At 41.0% G+C, this 18,281-nt stretch overlaps 1 protein-coding gene across 2 annotated transcripts in view; it reads right to left on the reverse strand.

The window, feature by feature from the left end:
* The window catches only part of APOO (apolipoprotein O), a 56,735-nt gene that overhangs the window by 16,926 nt on the left and 21,528 nt on the right, over positions 1 to 18,281 (reverse strand). For both annotated transcript variants that reach the window (XM_045471047.1, XM_045471048.1), the window contains exons 2-6: positions 17,509 to 17,616; positions 15,982 to 16,101; positions 12,916 to 12,970; positions 9,866 to 9,961; positions 3,006 to 3,097 (exon numbers count right to left, since the gene is read on the reverse strand). In XM_045471047.1, coding sequence (XP_045327003.1) covers positions 3,006 to 3,097; positions 9,866 to 9,961; positions 12,916 to 12,970; positions 15,982 to 16,101; positions 17,509 to 17,616 — 471 coding nt within the window. The remainder of the gene's footprint in view (positions 1 to 3,005; positions 3,098 to 9,865; positions 9,962 to 12,915; positions 12,971 to 15,981; positions 16,102 to 17,508; positions 17,617 to 18,281) is intronic.

The following is an 18,281-nucleotide window of genomic DNA, read 5'->3' on the forward strand; positions in this document are numbered from 1 at the left end:
ATATGCTTCTAGGAATTTGCATTCATTGGTCCTATATATGACATATGATGTTGATTACTCTTCCACGTGAAATTTCTTCTTCAAATTTCTGAAAGCAGTTATTATTCTCTTTCTAATTGTTATAATCATTGATCTACGTACAGCATTTTAGTTTACAAGGTACTTTCACATGAATTATCTCTATTCTAAATAATAACCCTGTGCAGTAAATAGGCAAAGATTTTAAGGAAATATTCAGAGGTCAAGTGACTTGTCTAACTAAGGTCACAGTGTTAGTAAATCCAGTGGTTTTACTAGCTGGTTTCTTATAACTTAGAGTCTTCTAGTTCTTCTAATTGTTCTTAAAATATATGATACTCTCAGACCCATTGAGCATTTACCATGTATATAACACAATTCTTGGTGTTTTAAATTTCTGAGAGGAAAACAAGATTTGCCATTTAAAAAGGGTTTTATTACAGTACTTCTACCCAAATGCTACTGAACAAAAAACATGAGCAATTAAGTGGCTGGTCCAAGGTCAGGGTATTCATACACAAACTTTAAACTGTGAAAGCGGAATTAAATGACATTAAAACAGTTACAGAAGATCTCTTTCAATCACTGGTATCTCTTTTTGTTTTATTATAGCGAAATATAAGTACAATTTACCATTTTAACCATTAAAAACCATCACCGTTACCCATTTCCAGAACTTTCTCATCACCTCAAACAGATCACTAATGTTTTATATCTAGTGAAAATAAAGTCAATGGTTTTGTTCTGGCTTACTCTAAGCACAAAATAAAAGACAAAACTCCTTCCCACTGACTTTAAAAATAAATTAGAATACAACTCATATTTTCATTCCACTATCTTGGTTGTGAATACAAAAGATCTTTTGCAACATATGCTGTGGCACCTAAGATAAAAAAGGCCTGTACTCAGGGGGAAGCCACATATGCTTCTCAACCAGCAGCCAAGCCTACTGTCCAGACCCTATCCATTTACTGTTGAAACCACAAGAGACTGAGATGATGTATGATTGTTTTTGTGACACAGGGCAGGCAGACATAATTCACTGTTCCTGAGCTGAAGCAGGCAGAGGGATGTTAACTGTCTGCCTCCAGGACTGCTATAAACAATGTCAAGCCCATGCTGTAACGATCTTACTGGGGGCACTTGGGTGGCGCAGGTCATGATCTCACGGTTCATGAGTTCAAGCCCTACATCGAGCTTGTTGCTGTCAGCACAGAGCCTGCTTTGGATCCTCTGTACCCCTCTCTCTGCCCCTCCCCGACGTGCACTCTCTCAAAAATAAAAACATTAAAAAAAAGAGAGATCTTATTGGCATCTGCTCCTAAAGCCACCAATTTCTCATAGCCGGAGGCACTGGCCTCCCACCTATAACTGCAGCACAATCCAGGAATCCAGACTCAGTCCTGTCATGAAGACTACTCCAGGACCTCAACGTCAGGTCAGTCTGGCTCAGAGCCCCGAGAGCCCAAATGTAATGACCGTACTGCTGCTCCTCCTGGGACTAAGTCTCCACGTGATAGGACACCTCTAGCAACTGGGTTCCCGTCTCCATATGCTGTCGAGGAGTTGAAAAACTACAGCCTGTCTTGTTCTTTCCAGTTTTCCAAGAGACTCTATGTCTAGAGTTCCACTAAGTCCAGACACTACCACCCTGAGGAAGTCCAATCTACATCGGTGGTTCTCAAACATCTCGGACATTCAAATCCCCTGGAGGGCTTGCTAAGACACAGGTTGCTGGCCCTAACACTCAGAGTGTCTGAGTCAGTCTGTCAGGGTTGGGGCCAAGAATGTACATTTCTTTTTTTTTTAAGTTTATTTTGGAGAGAGAGAGAGAGCAAGTGTGGAAGGTGCAGAGAGAGAGGGAGACCGAGGATCCGAAGCAGGCACCATGCTGATAGCACAGAGCCCGATGCAGGGCCTGAACTCACAAACCATGAGATCATGACCTGACCCAAAGATGGACGTTTAACCGACTGGGCCACCCAGGTGCCCCGGGAATGTGTATTTCTAACGAGCCAGGTGATCCTGATGCTGATGGTCTAGGAATCACACTTTGTGAGTGGCTAGTCTAGCTGTTATAGACTGAATTGTGTCCCTGAAAATTCATGCTGAAGTCCTAACCCACAATGTGACTGTATGTGGAGACAGGGCCTGTAATTAAGGTTAAATGAGGTAATAAGAGCAGGGCTCTAATCCAATATGAATGGTGTTATTATAAGACACATTATAAGACACACTGTGAAATGATGGCCATCTGCAAGCCAAGGAGAGAGGATCTAGGAGAAGCCAATCCTACCAACACCTTGATCTTGGACTTCCAGCCTCCAGAACAGTGAGAAAATAAATTTCTGTTGTTCAAGCCCCTCAGTCTATAGTATGTTGTTACGGGACCTTGAGAAGACTAAAACGTAGCTTTACCCATCTCGCCTGCCACTCTGTTCTCCTACTTGACAGGATGCCACCAAGCTGAGGCCTGAAGGGAAAGAAAGAAGCAGCCAACTGACAGCCCCGGGAAGGGCACTCCCAGCAGAAGGGAACTGCCTTGCTTGAAGCCTCCAGCAAGGCAAGGGAGGCTGGCACCAGGACCAGGAAGAGGGTGCGGGGGGCCAGAGCACAGGCTTATGCCTGCAGCTCCAAGGAGGATAGGCTGTGACCAGACACATCCAAATGGAGAATGACCCATAACTATCAGCTTTGGAGTCTGAGTCTTTAGACTTCCATGTAACTATGCCAAGAAAGGTTATCCTCATTTTCTTTGACTAATATTCAAATGAGTGTGCATTCTCTGAACACTGACGTGATTGGAAGGAGGGCCAGAACTGAGGCATGTAGTGGAGAAAAACATTTAAATTGGTGGTAGTTCATCTATGTGTGCAAAGAAATTTTAGCCTACTGCTATAAAAGCTGCAAAATAAGAAAATTAAGCAATAAACCCAAACAGACATAAGCAAGAATAAAGCACACCCCAGCTTACTGGGCCTACTTACCTGGACAAACACGATGGCTTGTTGTGGATAATAAAGAGAGGCAGCTAATCCCATGAACCCAGGGGGATACACCAACTTCTTTATTTTTGAACCTATTAAATAAAAAGTTGTAGATACCATCAGATGAGTCATTATCCTTACCATCACAATTTGTCCTGGATATCTAACACTGAATATGACTTTTCTTTGGTCCTCCATTAACAGAGAATGTGCCCCAAAATGTCATATGCACTGGAGAGAACCACACATTTTCATAGCTCTACTGAGATATAATTCACACAACTCACCCATTTAAAGTGTATATTCAATGGCTTGTGATGTATTCACAGAGGTGTGCAGCCCATCACTACAATCAATTCTAGAATATTTTCATCACCCCCAAAATAAACCCCATATCCATTAGCAGTCACTCTCCATATTCCCCCATTATCCCCATCCCTAGGGAAGCACTAATGTACTTTCTGTCTCTACATGTTTGCTTACTCTGGACATTTCACATAAATGCAGCTATAATATGTGGTCCTCTGTGAATGGCTTCCTTCATCTGCACAATGTTTTCAAGAAAACCACCGCTTCTAAGGAAGCAGAAACAAAGACTGATCTGAAAAGCAGCACACAGCACTTTGGTTTCTAAGGTTTATGTTCTTTTACAGTAAACTGGCTTCCTATTAAGTACCAAACACAAGTACTGCCTTCCTCTTCTTTCTAATGCTCCATGAAAATAACAGTAAAAGAATAAAATACAGATAATAAATCCACAACAGAAAGGAAATGTGTGGAGGGGCCACTGGGAGATAAGAAGTGTCATCTAATTTTCCAGAAATGGTGGGCGAACAGAAGCAAGAGGACACACGGCTGTGAAGTCCTGAGGACGCGCTGCAGTGAAGGGAGCAGAGTGTCCCCTGCAGCCCAGACATGGCAGGTCCTGTGAAGGATGGAGAAGGCAGCCAAGCATCAAGATGCGGGGTGGGGGGTTGGGAGAGATGGGGCAGGGAGATGGGGGGATTTCGGACGGACACAAAGGCGAGTCCTGTGCACAGCCTAGGTGACTCTCTCCTTCCTCCATGCCATCTTAGTGCAAAAGTGCCTGTGGCCAGTCTAACCAGGCAGACTTTCACAAAGGTGGAGAAGTATCTCTAAAGGAATGCCATGAGTTTCCTGCTGAGAACCAAGATAGCTCGTGTGCGTGCACATGACAGTTTGTGCCCAAGAGTAGAGCCCTCCTCATGTGGGCCCTGGGTGGAGGCACCCTCCATAGAGAGGCAATTCCCTTCCAGCTCACCCTGAGGTAGAACTTGCTGGCCAGCAAGCCTCATCTATACACTAAAAGTTCTTGTTTTTATTTTTTACATTTTTAAAAATTTATTTTTGAGAGAGAGAGCGAGCGAGCGAGCACAAGTTGGGGAGGGGCAGAGAGAGAGGAAGACACAGAATCCAAAGCAGGCTCCAGGCTCCGAGCTGTCAGCACAGAGCCCGATGTGGGGCTTGAACTCACAAACCGCGAGATCGTGACCTGAGCTGAAGTTGGACACTTAACCAACTGAGCCACCCAGGTACCCCTACACTAAAAGTTCTTAATAGCATTTCAATCACCTTGCTTTTAAACATGACTGTACAACCAAGGACCACCAGTCATTTGACGAAAGCCTGCAACATAAAAGAGGAGATCAAGACAAGCAAGAAGGGGGAAAAAATGACCTGGTAGGAAACAAAAGAACTTAAAAACCAAGCTAAACGTGTTATTAAGTATCACTGAATGAATTTGATAAATTCGACAAGCTACTCCATTAAAAGAAAAGAGTTCTATGAAAAAGGAACATTCAGAGAACAAGAAAGAGGTACTTGGAAATAACAAAAGTAAAAAAAAAATCAAAAGGAGTAAAATAAAATAATAAGATAATAAAAGAGATATTTAGGATTGTTTAAACAGCTCCACTGCTAATTAATGAGTTCAGGGAGGAAAAAGAATAAGAGTAAAGAGAAACTAATTTTCAGACTTGCAAGGATTTGGAAAGTTTCCCTCCAACAAGGGCTTTTTTGAAAGTGACTTGACCACGTAGTTCAACAACATGGCAAAGAAAACCAAGGAGAAGATGACATGGAACCCAAAAAAAGGGGGTCAAATCCAAGAAAGCAGGAAGCCACGTCCCAAGACCACAGCTGTGTTGAGCTTCAGTCCAGACTGCAAGAGGATGTATGAGAGAGGTCTTCAACTACCTCCATTTTGACCTCAGTCTGCACTTGCCTTTTTTTTTAAGATTTTGCTTTAAAGTTATCTCTACACCCAACTTGGGGCTTGAACTACAACCCTGAGATTAAGAGTCACATGCTCTACCAATGGAGCCAGCCAGGTGACCCTCAGCCTGCACTTTCTAATTGATTAAATTCCTCTTTCCAGCTTATCTCTTAATTCAGGCAAAAGACTCTGAGCAAAGCATCCTCTGATGGGAATATGGAAGCTACCCCCTTAAGCAATACGGACCCCCCTGAGCCAGCAAGACCCCATGTGACTGACCACAAGACACCACCTTGACCCTTACTGACTACCTGCACTTATCCACCGACCTTTGCTCCACATTTCCCTTACATAAACCTGGAAGCATTTTCAGCACTTTGGAGACAGTCTCTGAGACACTAGTCTGCTATCTTTCCGGTGTCAGCCTCACTTAAATAAATTCCTTTGTTTCACCACCGCTCATCTCTCTGCCTATGGATTTTGTCAGTGGAGAGTAACTGAACCTGGTGTGTTTATGACCCCTGAAGACAGGCACTCTTGCACCCTTGCGTCCCGGCTACGTGTAGAGCCCTGGGAAAAGGGGAACGGGCAGAATAGAAGCAGCATGCAGAACCGGGAGAAACCTGAGAATGAGGTTAAGAAAACTAGTGGAGAGTGAAACAGGAGAATTCTCTAGAAATGAACTTGGACCTAGAAAGTCTCTGCTGAGAGGCACAGGGTTTTTGACATGGGCCACGGAGAGATGCAAGCACAATGTATGTTACTGACACTTATGCAGTAAGAATAACCTAAGTGTTGCTTATTGGTTTGAAACTTTAATTTTTTTTTTTACGTTTATTTATTACTGAGAGAGAGACACAGAGCATGAGCAGGGGAGGGACAGAGAGAGGGGGGAGACACAGAATCCAAAGCAGGCTCCAGGCTCTGAGCTGTCAGCACAGAGCCCCCAACGCGGGGCTCGAACTCACAAACTGCCAGATCGTAACCTGAGCTGAAGTTGGTTGCCCAACCAACTAAGCCACCCAGGCGCCCCTATTGGTTTGAAACTTTAAAAAGACATGTCTCCAAAGATGGAACTAGGGTCACAGGAGACAAATGTTATTAATATAGACTCTTCTTGGATTGAAAGGACATAATAACTCTAGAAGAGAAAATGCTGTTATATCCCCGGTGTCCCACCTGTAAGCTTGAAGCTTTAAGTTCCCGAGCAGCTCACACAAATGGGGACCAGGTGAAGGGCAGCAAACCCGACATCCAGCCATTTCTCGGTCATCTAGGGAAAACTGGCACGTGGCAGCTCTTGAACCTCTAGCTCCTGATGGGAACCCACAATGAGCTGAGGGCCCCAGAAGTTCATGAAGGAAGCACGATCCCCTGCCTCCACCCTCGTCTCCGTGCCCAGAGCTCCCAGGAGGCCAGTGGTGTGGGCTGTAACTATCAGCACTGCCAGGGGAAAAGCAATGGCTGCCAAAGCCGAGGGTGCAGGGAGGAGCCACAGAAGGCAATGACAGTGGGCAATGACTGCCTGCCACCTGTGAGTGACCAGGCCAAGTCCACTTCCTCTGAACGATCAACCACTCACCTCTCTTCCGAGAGAGGTGCCTCTTGTCGCCGCCAGCCACGGCCATCCTCATCAGCTGAGGAGGACTACCTTAGCAGTTATGCTCAAGAAACCCTATGATATGACCCAGCAGTCCCTCTTCTGGGTATACACCTGAAGGAAATGAAATCAGGAGCCCAAAGAGGTATCTGGGCTCCCATGTTCACTGCAGCATTAGTCACAACAGCCAAGATGTGGAAACAATGTGTCAATGGAGGAGGAGGTAAAGAAACTGTGGTAACCATATGAATGGAATATTATTCAGCTTTAAAAAAAGAGACCCTGTCATTTGCAACAACTTGGATGAACCTGGATGACATTATACTATGTGAAATAAACCAAAAAGAGAAAGAACAAAAACTGCATGATCTCACTGATATATGGAATCTTAAAATGTCAAATGCAGGGGCACCTGGGTGGCTCAGTTGGTTGAGCGTCCGACATCAGCTCAGGTCATGATCTCACAGTTTGTGAGCTCGAGCCCCACATGGGGCTTGCCGCTGTCAGCAAAAAGCCTGCTTCAGATCCTACGTTCCCCTCTCTCCTTGTCCCTCCCCGGTTCACACCCTCACTCTCAAAAATACATAAAACATTAAAAAAAATTTTTTTAAGTCAAATGCATCGAAGCAGACAGCAGAAGGGCGGTTACTAGGAGCAGAAAGGTGGAGGAAATGGGGAGATGTTGGTCACAGGGTACAAAGTTGCAGTTACGTAGAAAGAATAAGTCTAAAGAGTAATGTACAGCATAATGACTATAGTTAATAATAGTGAACCTTGGAAATTAACTAACAGAGATTACAGGTGCTTTCATCTCAAGAAAAGGTAATTATGACAGAAGATATATTAATTAGCCTGAATGGAGTAATCATTTCACCATGTAAATTTATCAAAATGTCATGTTGTACACTTTGAACGTATATAATTTTTATTAAAAAATAAAATTTTTAAAGAGACAAAAAAAGAAAAGAAAAGAAAAGAAATCCCACCAGGAGGGCTCTTCTGGGCCCACCCTGCTGCTGCCAGAATAGGGGACCATCTACTCGAGGGGCCCCAAACCACCGACCATCCACTAAACATACCTACCATCCCGCTCATCTTACTGAGTGACCACCTGATGCTGCTCACGTCAGGCCCTTCTACCCCAGCACCCTGAGGAAAAGGCCCATTGTTGAGTACATGTGTGGGAATGTGTACGTGCACATGTACTTTTCTGAAAAAGAATTAGGGTGTTACATTATGTTAAACCTACTGAGCCCTCCCAGGAGAAGGAAAAGGAGAGAAGAACAAATAAACCAGCAAGCAAAAACAAAGGAATAGAACCCGCAGCAGTGGGTGCCCTTATGCTGCTGTTGTGCCCAGGAGAGTGTAGTCCGCAGTTCTCCTCGGGATGGTCATCCCAGTGGATGTGCAGGGGGATAAACGCTAGGGAGCACAGCAACACGCCGGGCGGAGGAGGCTTTATTTAGGGCCATGCTCTAACCATGTTTGGGGTGGGGGACTAATCTCACTTGATTCCACATTCCTGACTCCCTAACAGTAGCCAAGATTCCAGAACCCTGGCCTTGGGATCTTCATAATTTCCAAACACTGTCTAAATAAGACAGGAATGCTTTTTTGGACAGCTTTACAAAAAGGAGGGGAAAGAAGTTTGGGGGAAAAGAATTGGCTCAACTCTTTTTCAAGTCGATTAGTAAAAATGAACTCTAACTTTAGTTCTTACATATTCTGCACAAGATGGGAGGAAGGCATGGAAACTACAACAGGACTTCATTCCACAGGTTGTCTCTAGATTCTAAAATAACAGTCAAGGCATGTACAGAAAAACTTTTTAAATGGTTCTTTTTTCTTTAAGTGAGCTCCATGTCCAGCACAGACCCAACATGGGGCTTGAACTCAGGACCGTGAGATCAAGACCTGAGCTGAGATCAAGATTTGGACACTTAACCGACTGAGCCGCCCAAACACCCCCAGAAAAGCTTTTTAAAATAGGAGGAATGGGTACCAAAGCAGACACTGTAGTTAATCTTTTATGAGGGTCTGATCATAGGGTTCATAAACTCTCTATTTTGGAAATTCTGTAAAGTCTGAATTTTATAGTCAGTGAAACTTCAGTAGTTTATAACACATTCATCTCATTATAGTGAAGTACCTTATCATCCTTTATTTCCTATAAATGTTTTGCAATCCAGCAGTATGGTGTAGTGATATATTTCAGTTGACATTCGTTAGCTTTTAAATGTTTTTAAAGTTTTAAAACTTTTAATAGCATCACTGATAACCAAAACTATGATACATCAAGAAATTAACAAAATCACTGTTATATTTATACTGTGATTAATACCCATACCCAATAGTGAAATAAACAGAAACAGTTTCTCAGGTGTGACAGACTTCAGTTAACAAAAATTCACTCTTTGTGTAGCAAAGAAAGACAGTAATCTGATCAAGAAAATGTGCCTATAGGGGCGCCTGGGCGGCTCAGTCAGTTGAGCAGCTGACTTTGGCTCAGGTCATAATCTCACAGTTCGTGGGTTCCAGCCCCGGGTTGGGCTCTGTGCTGACAGCTCAGAACCTGGAGCCTGCTTCCGATTCTGTGTCTCCCTCTCTCTCTGCCCCTCTCCTGCTCACATTCTCTCTCTCTCTCTCCCTCAAAATTAAACACTAAAAAAAATAAAAAGAATAAAAAGAAAATGCGCCTATAAAGGATAATGATATTCTTTTTTTAACCAAGAGTATATAATTTCTTCCATTTCATATTTTTATAATTTCCATATATGCTTAAAATCAAATATACTGGAGAAAATAACCATATCAATTTTTTATATATATATATATATATATATATATATATATATATATATATTCAGGAACCAACTGAATTTTAAATTTACATATATATATATATATATATTTCAGGAACCAACTCATTATTCTGACAACTGGCAAATGAAAAGAAAGAACCAAATACCTCTTATCTACCCCTTATGAGCTGTTTAAAAAACACACACACAAAATTGCACCTACCTCTAGCCAAAAGAAGTCCAAGAATGCCAGCAAAACCAATAACACCAAGTCTTGGAAAAAATCCAGGAGGTGCATTTTGGAGATATTCATAGCTGTCTACAATAGAATCAGACCAGGAAACAGTTCCATAAATTGCCCATTAAAAAACAAAAAAATCTTACATATAACTAGTATATATAGTATCAAATGCTTCTCAAATAATGTGTTCTTTGCTTTATTTTAATATGCTTTTTTTTCAACACATTCTTTTTATGTGATATATAAACGTGATTTACTATTCACATGGCAAGTATTCAATTTTCAAACACTTCTGGTCTGATGACCTACTGACAATAACGAAATGTCCAATTACCTTCATATCCCTGGATGTAACAGATGTGAATCAACTATTCACAAGGGAAGAAATACTAATACAGGGATTCCTTGTTGTCCAAACACAGAAACAGAATAGACTTGGACAGATCTGTCGCTATCTTGAAGCTTTGCTTCAAGTTCTCTAAAAGTCAGGAACCAAATACATGAGACTCTCAGGGACTAATGTCTCCTTTGCCATGTGAATTCATTATCTGAACTCAAGTATAGAATACATTTGGACAATGAAGGAAACTTGTAGTGCAAGTATACGTGGGAAATAGTCAATGGTGATAGAAGAAACGAACACAAATAAATGCAATATGTGAGCCTGTGTGTCAGGCCTCAACACGCCTTATGGCTTCATTTGAAATGATGCTTCCTCTCCTGTCCACTGAGCCAGTCTCACCAAATAAGAGCCATCTGTATTCCTAACCTCCTCAGAAAAGCCTTTCTTATTATACTTATCACACCACGCCTCTCTCTCTCCTCTGATATCCCATCATAGTTTTTCTCTGTACCATCATCATTTGGTACGTAATCCTACGGCACCTTGTGTTTAATTATTCAGAGGTGTGTTTTATGTCTCCTCAAGGAGAACGTATGCTCCTGAATGGTGGATCGCTTAGACTTCTATGTTATATTCCCTCAATGCTAATAGTGGATGTTCATCCCAGAGATATTTACTAAAAGCACTGCTACGTGTTGATGGATACTGAATGAATTAGCAAATGGGTTTCAGAGAGGCTGTAACTTAAAAAGCCTTCATGTCTCTCTCTCAACCCCATCTAGAGCATTCCCTATCTGCTTCCAGTTTCCGGGACATGGAACAGTGAGTCACTCCTCCAAGCCTTGATCATGCTGTGCCCTCTGTGCGGAATGCTACCCAAGTTCCACCTGCACATCTTGGTGTGGCTAACTCTATTCCAAGATTCATCTCAGAAATTCTTCCCTGACTCTTCCCATCCCTCCAATCTCTACCAAACTAGTCTCCTTCCTCTGCCCCTTCAACAGTGCCCTGTGACTGTCTCTGTATTTGTGCCAGTGGTGAGTAATTGATGATATGTGCCTCAGTGGCTGTGACCACTGTCTTAAGTGGCCGTGATCTTCAATGCCTGCTGTGATGGTGACTTAGTAAATGTACACGGAACTGAACTAACCAGAATACTTGGTAATTTTCTCCCCCGAAAAAGAGCAGATACATGCCAGTTTTCCATTTCCTAGGTTATTTGGGAAATGCAGTGATCATTTTAAATACTACTCTACGGCTTGTGCTATTTGCATGGATTCCTGTCTGGCCTTTTATTTATTTTGCCTTTAACCTAATTTTCACTTTCCATCTTTTTGTCTGGGTCATCTGAAGCAATGTTCTACTCCCCCTCCCTTTTTTTTTTTTTTTTTTTTTTGCCTACCAGCACGGAGTTTTCAATTTGAGATGTGCACACGGAGCAGTTGATAGAAGGGCACCCAGATGGCCTTGGTGAGCTGAGGTGAAGTGGGTAAATCACAAAGAAACGGAAAAGGAGATAAGCTAAGAGACTGCAGTGAAGCCACAGCCCAGCTTCTGGTAACATGTCTTGGGTGCGACTGCCGGGAAATGGACAGATCGCCTTGGCAGACGACAACACAACTCATAATGGAATGTTTCTTCTGAAGAGCTTTTGTAGTAACCAGTCCAAGAGAAGGAAAACAAGACTTACACTGCCAATAATGCCTACTGCTATGAGTCACTGGGAAGTGACAGGTAACAATGGAAAGATCTCCTCAATCACAGGAGTTCTTTAGTTTCTTCAGATTAAAAATGAAGATAAGAAAAGCACACAACTATTAGGGTTATGAGGATTATACATTAATATTTTAAAGCACTTAGACTAGTTCCTGGCATGTAATAAAAACTAAATAAGTGTTTATAAAATTAATAAAATTAAGATGTCACTCATACATGATATTATTCATGGATGTTAGTAATCACATATCAGCACATCAACACTCTACAATGATCCTCTCAAGGAAATAAACCATATTCGTGCTTGTTTTATTCAGTCATAGAAACAAACACTTGTAAAAACATGAGTTTTTCTTTGCTGAGATGCCCAGTAAGGAGAATGAAATAAGATCAATGTCTGTTAATTCACTGGTTTCTGATGGACACTAGTCAGAATATAGACTATGAACCTAGTTTATAAGTGTATGGCATAAGCTGATGTGAAAAACAATCAAGGACAATAAAAACCCAATGAAAAAATATAAGAACACTACTTATGCAATAAGGCCTTCCCTAGGCACACCAGTCTAGTTCCTTCTTGCCTCTAAAGTTCTGTAACATGTATTAACAGCCATACACATGAGCTAACCTGATTCTGAAAACCTACTGATGAGTCAGTGTGGGTTAGTGTGAGTTAGGGCATTGCACTTGGAAACAGATGTAAAGAAAAAGTAAAATCCAGTGTATCTGAACTTGTTAGCCCAACGATCCTTGAAGAGATCCTGAAGAGACTTCCCAAATGTTTACGGGACACTAGTTCTCCGAAATCTGATGAAAACAATAGATCTTCTTTCCAGAAAAATCCACATAGCTCTAATATTCTGCATACAACTTTAAGGAATTCCAGATCTCTTGGAGCCCATCCATGGGATCCCAGTTAAAAAGTCCAATGTTAATGAAGAAACTGATTATGCCTAATTAAAAATCAACTTACCTAACCCCCACTGAACCAAGCTCTGCATCTTGGGTTTAGTTTGTGAGTACATTTCCTAAAGAGGTGAAAAGAAAATGAGTGAGAAGGATATGCTGATTACAGAGAAGCAACAAATATAATCGTCTTTACTGAATAAATTCTCGTGTTAATAACACTTTTTTTTTAAAGAGAAGCTTTCTTTTTTTTAAAAAAAAAAAAGGTTATTTATTTATTTTGAGAGAGAAAGAGAGAGAGCGAGCACAAGTAGGGGAGGAACAGAGAAAGAGGGTGAGAAAGAGAATCCCAAGCAGACTCTGCACTGTCAACATACAGCCTGATGTGGGGCTTGAACCTACAAACTGCAAGATCATGACCTGAGATGAAATCAAGAGTCAGACACTTATCTGACTGAGCCACCCTGCTGCCCCAATAACACTTTTTGAACAAAGGGATATAGTGTCCATCTGGGTATTTTTATGTTCTTTTTTTCTTTTGTAATTTCCCCTTCACCACAAATTGTTCAGAACAGTTTATTATTACCACAGGAAGGAGATTTCACGTAGAGTGATTTCAACAAACCCAGCCTTTTTATTCTTCTATTACATTCTGAGAGAACAGGCAAAAATCAATCCCCTTGATAATTAAAGTGGCAATTTTTTCCTGTGAGATTAAATTTGTCTTTCATATTAAGTCCATTTCCTGATACGCTATGATTTTAGAGTCTGTATGTGAAAACTGCCCATCTGGAGCAGGAATGACCAGTTTGAAGAGGACAAGGGAGTCTGTATCCATGTTTTGAGAGACACTCCAATCCTGGAGTAAATGAAGTATTAACATTCTCTTAATAACAATGACAACAACAACAACAACAACAACAACAACAACAACAACATGGCTTTGTACATGAACATCATATATCCTAAAGAAAACAAGGGACTAGCTAGAAGGTACCCCACCTTTAAAAAGTCTACAATAAAGACAGGAAAAGAGACACAGGGGTATCAGAAGGTATCAGAACCAGCTGCCACCTGGAAAAGGATTTGCTTTATTTAATTTGGTCCAAGCCAGAACAAGTTAACCTAATACTATTAAATGCCCTTAAACAGTAAGTGATGAACCACTGAATTCTACTCCTGAAACCAATACTGCACTGTATGTTAACTAGCTGGAATTTAAATAAAAATTTGAAGAAAAATAAATAAAATATATTTACAGATTAGTAGGAAAATTAACAAAAAACAATAAATACTGAATTCAGAGGAGGACATAAAGAACATGAAAAAGTTGAATACTGCTTCATTAAAACCAATTATTGGTATTTTATGCCCATAAAAAGAAAGAACAGCTATAGATACATATCCAGAGTGATGACCTATTTCTTTTGTTCGCATAATCTTTTCACCATTAAGGAAAATTAAATTCGTTCTTAAATAAAGGGACTAGAAATTGTTGGGCTGAAAAAGGAGCCAGGAATTAGAAATATATTTATTGAATAAGGCTTCATTCTGTATAAAAATAAAGCTACTGTAATCACAAAACAGTCTTTTTATATAGAAGTCATGCAAACAAACATGTTGATAACTATTCTATCATCTAGAGAGGTATTTTGCTGCACTGAGCATCATGCACAGGTGAAAAAGTAAAAAACAAAAGGCAATCTTAAGTTGAAAGGTTAAGAGACAAAGTACTTTTATAACCAAAAAAAAAAAAAAAAAAAAAAAAGAGCATGAAATAAGAGTAGTCCTGTGGGGCGCCTGGGTGGCTCAGTCGGTTGAGCGTCCAACCTCGGCTCAGGTCATGATCTCACAGTGTGAGTTCGAGCCCCGCATCGGGCTCTGTGCCGACAGCTCAGAGCCTGGAGCCTGCTTCGGATTCTGTGTCTCCCTCTCTCTCTGCCTCTCCCCTGTTCACGTTCTGTCTCTCCCTCTCTCTCCCTCTCTCTCTCTCCCTCTCTCTCTCTCGCTCTCTGTCAAAAATAAACATTAAAAAAAAAAGCTTTAAAAAAAGAGTAGTCATGTCTACATGATACAAAAATATTTGCACAAATTTGCTGACCTTATCTTAACCAGATGGTTTAAAAATCTTCTAGAACAAGAGAATAAAGTCTAAGCTTTTTACAACATGTTATGTAAAAGTCTTCAGATATTCATAACTCAATAATATGGTTATGATACTTAAGTATACTGGCTTAATTTATATTGGTGATAGAGTCTATGCTTACTATTTTCTTCTAAATTGGTGAAAAGAATTCAGCACTGGCACAGACAGTGGAATTACAAATTTTAAAACACGTTCTAGATGAAACTTCAGTTTGTAAATCTCAAGCAAAGTAAACCTAGACCATGTCACACACATCTAACACACTTTTTACTAATCTATTATCATTTTGAAATCCAGATCACGTATGACAAATACTTTAAGTATCAAAGCCCACAAAAGTGTTCTGTAGAGTGTAAACTTCCATTTCAGATGTTAAAAACTGCAAAAGTGCTTCCACGAACATAATAACAAGGGCCTGATCTAAAACCTGAGCAGTGATGGAAGCCAATCTGCATATGTAGCTCTTCGGTGGCTGGGGCAAACAGTTCAGTACTCAAATATGTAATCCCACACATTTTTGGTTATCTACCCTCTGATTATAGCATTCAAGATGTTGTGTAACCATTCCTGTTAAAATGGTACTCATTTGTAGAATCTCGAGGGGGAGAAAAACTTTCTAATTCTGATATAAATGTTTACACTATATCCTTTTCCTTCTACTAGAGTTCCAGCCCCAAATCTCCCTCTGGGAGACAATGATGTTTTCATAGCTGCGACCAAGAAGATAGTTACCAGCCCACTCTCTAGCCAAGGTGCTACACCCTGCCCGGTAGGAGGGAAATCCTCTCTGCAGCTATGGCAACAGCTGCCACCAGGAAGCTAGGGCTCTCTGTCCCCCTCAGAGATGGCACTGGTGAACGCTGTCAGTGAGGCATCCTAAGTTAGAGTCCTCTATTGTGCCTTTTTCCGAAAACACGCAGACAATATAGAGATTTCACTACTGACTCTAAACAATGAAGCGTCACTCCACTTTCAGAACAGCTGTACCTGACACCAACTTGTGTATGGCTCGCAATAATGTCGGATATGTGAGATGCTTTCTTCAAGTTGGGTCCTTGGCTCATCCACATATTTAGATGGACTCTCGGGAACGGAGTAGAGTGAAAGCTGCATATATTAAAAAACAAAACAAATAGAAACAAAAAGGTATATACAGCCATGAGAGAATGTAATCAGTTGGCAAATCGGTAACCATCATATTCCTTTTTTTCTTTTTAAAAAATTTTTTTCTTAAGTTTATTTATTTATTTTGAGAGAGAGAGAGAGAGAGAGAGAGAGAGAGAGAGAGAGAATGAGCACAAGCGGGGTAGAAGCAGAGGAGAGACAGAGAATCTCAAGCAGACTCTTCACTGTCAGCACAGAACCCAACGTGGGGCTTGAACCCACAAACCTTGAGATCATGACCTGAGCTGAAATCAAGAGTCAGACACTTAACCAAATGAGCCACCCAGGTGCCCTGGTAAACATCATGTTTCTAATAATTCACAGACTGCAGTGGCTCTAAGGGTTACATGAGCCCTGAAACTTCCTTCAGAGAATCTTCGCACTTATGAGTAAGGACAAGGCCAAGAAGACAGGACTATGAGGTATCCCTACCTTCCCCCCATTCTAGCGGTGGCAGACAAAGCAACCCCCTTCATCCATTTTACATACTGGCATTTGGGATTTCACCTTAGGTTCAGTTTGGAAAAACAATTCTATTACTCTAACATGGGGGGGGGGCGCTTAAAAATTGAGTTCAAGTGATCAGTCTGGTGCTAATCTAAGCAGGACAGTAAGTTTCTTCCCCACCCAGAAAAGAAACTGTACATAGTCACTAATGGTTGCCTTCTTCACCCTCAAAAAGTGCCAATGTTGCCAATGTCCCAAGGTCTGAGAAGAAGAGTGTAAAGGGCAAAAGATAAACTAATTAGCTTTAGGTAAATACCATTCAAGTAACCTGGGCCATGATTAGAGGTATATCTTTATGTGACTCTACACTAAGTCAACAGAAACCAAATACCCAAAATAATCAGTGGGAAGTAAAGACAAAAAAGAATATAAACAATGGAGAGAAGATTTCTTGTTTTATTTACCCAATATTTATTAAGCATTTATTTATGAGCCACTAATCTGGCCAAGAAGAAGAACGAACCCAGGTCTTTAATTTGTTAGAAAGGGAAAAATGCAAATGTTTTCTTGGCTTGCAAAGCAGTCTAGGATGAGGCAGATCACTTAGAGCCGAGTTGTGCTTACAATCTACTGGGACATAGCAGATTCCCCACAAAAAAAAAAAAAAAAAAAAAATAGGCAATATTCTTTAATTATGCCCTTAGCTAAGTACCATGAATTAAAGTTTATTTTTTGAAAAAGCTATACTTTAGTAGCTTCCCATGAAGAAAAGCTGTAAGGACATATATTTCCTCCTTTTACATGTCCTCTGAACTGTCATATCTCCTGACAGACCATTTGCATACTTCCTATGGTAACTAAAGCAGATGTTCAAAATATATCACAACATGAATGGCATGTTACCTCATTAACCTTCACGGAAGTTTTGTGAGGTGAATCCTTTTTAGGTGATGCATAGACTTTGAAGGTGAGCAGACTCAGGCTGGCTGGCCCCACAGACCTCTGAATTACCTGAAACACAGAAGCAGTCTTAAGCCTTCTATCAATGCAACAAACTGAATGTGCATAACATGAGCATTTTTGTAAACTCAGCAACTTCTGCCCCTGGAAGGCTTATTGAGCTTTATGAGAAATAGACGTATTCCTGAAGTTTGATGGAAGTCAGAAACTAAAAATGCGCACTCATGGACTTCAAATTTTAGCTCACTTTTACCTTAATTTCCAAGACAGTAGTTCCTAAGTTTTTCTACTTAGCCTGTCAAGTAAAATAAAAGACACACACACACACACACACACACACACACACACACACACGTGTGCACTTTAAAAAATAACAGAGAGGGGCGCCTGGGTAGCTTAGCCAATTAAGTGTCCGACTTCAGCTCAGGTCATGGCTCATGGTTTGTGGGTTCAAGCCCCACATCGGGCACTATGCTGACAGCTTGGAGCCTGGAGCCTGCTTTGGATTCTGTGTCCCCCTCTCTCTCTGCCCCTCCCCCGCCTCAAAAAAAAAAGAAACATAAAACATAAAAAAAATAACAGAGAAATGCTATGGAATGAATTTAAAATTATAAAATAGTTTCTCTCTCTCTATTTCTCTCACATACACGTACCCTCCACCAACAACAATGTAAGAGGTTTCTAGATTTCTTTATTTGAGAGACAGAGAGAGAGAG

This window comes from Leopardus geoffroyi, chromosome X, assembly GCF_018350155.1.
Source record: "Leopardus geoffroyi isolate Oge1 chromosome X, O.geoffroyi_Oge1_pat1.0, whole genome shotgun sequence".
Classification (NCBI taxonomy): domain Eukaryota; kingdom Metazoa; phylum Chordata; class Mammalia; order Carnivora; family Felidae; genus Leopardus; species Leopardus geoffroyi.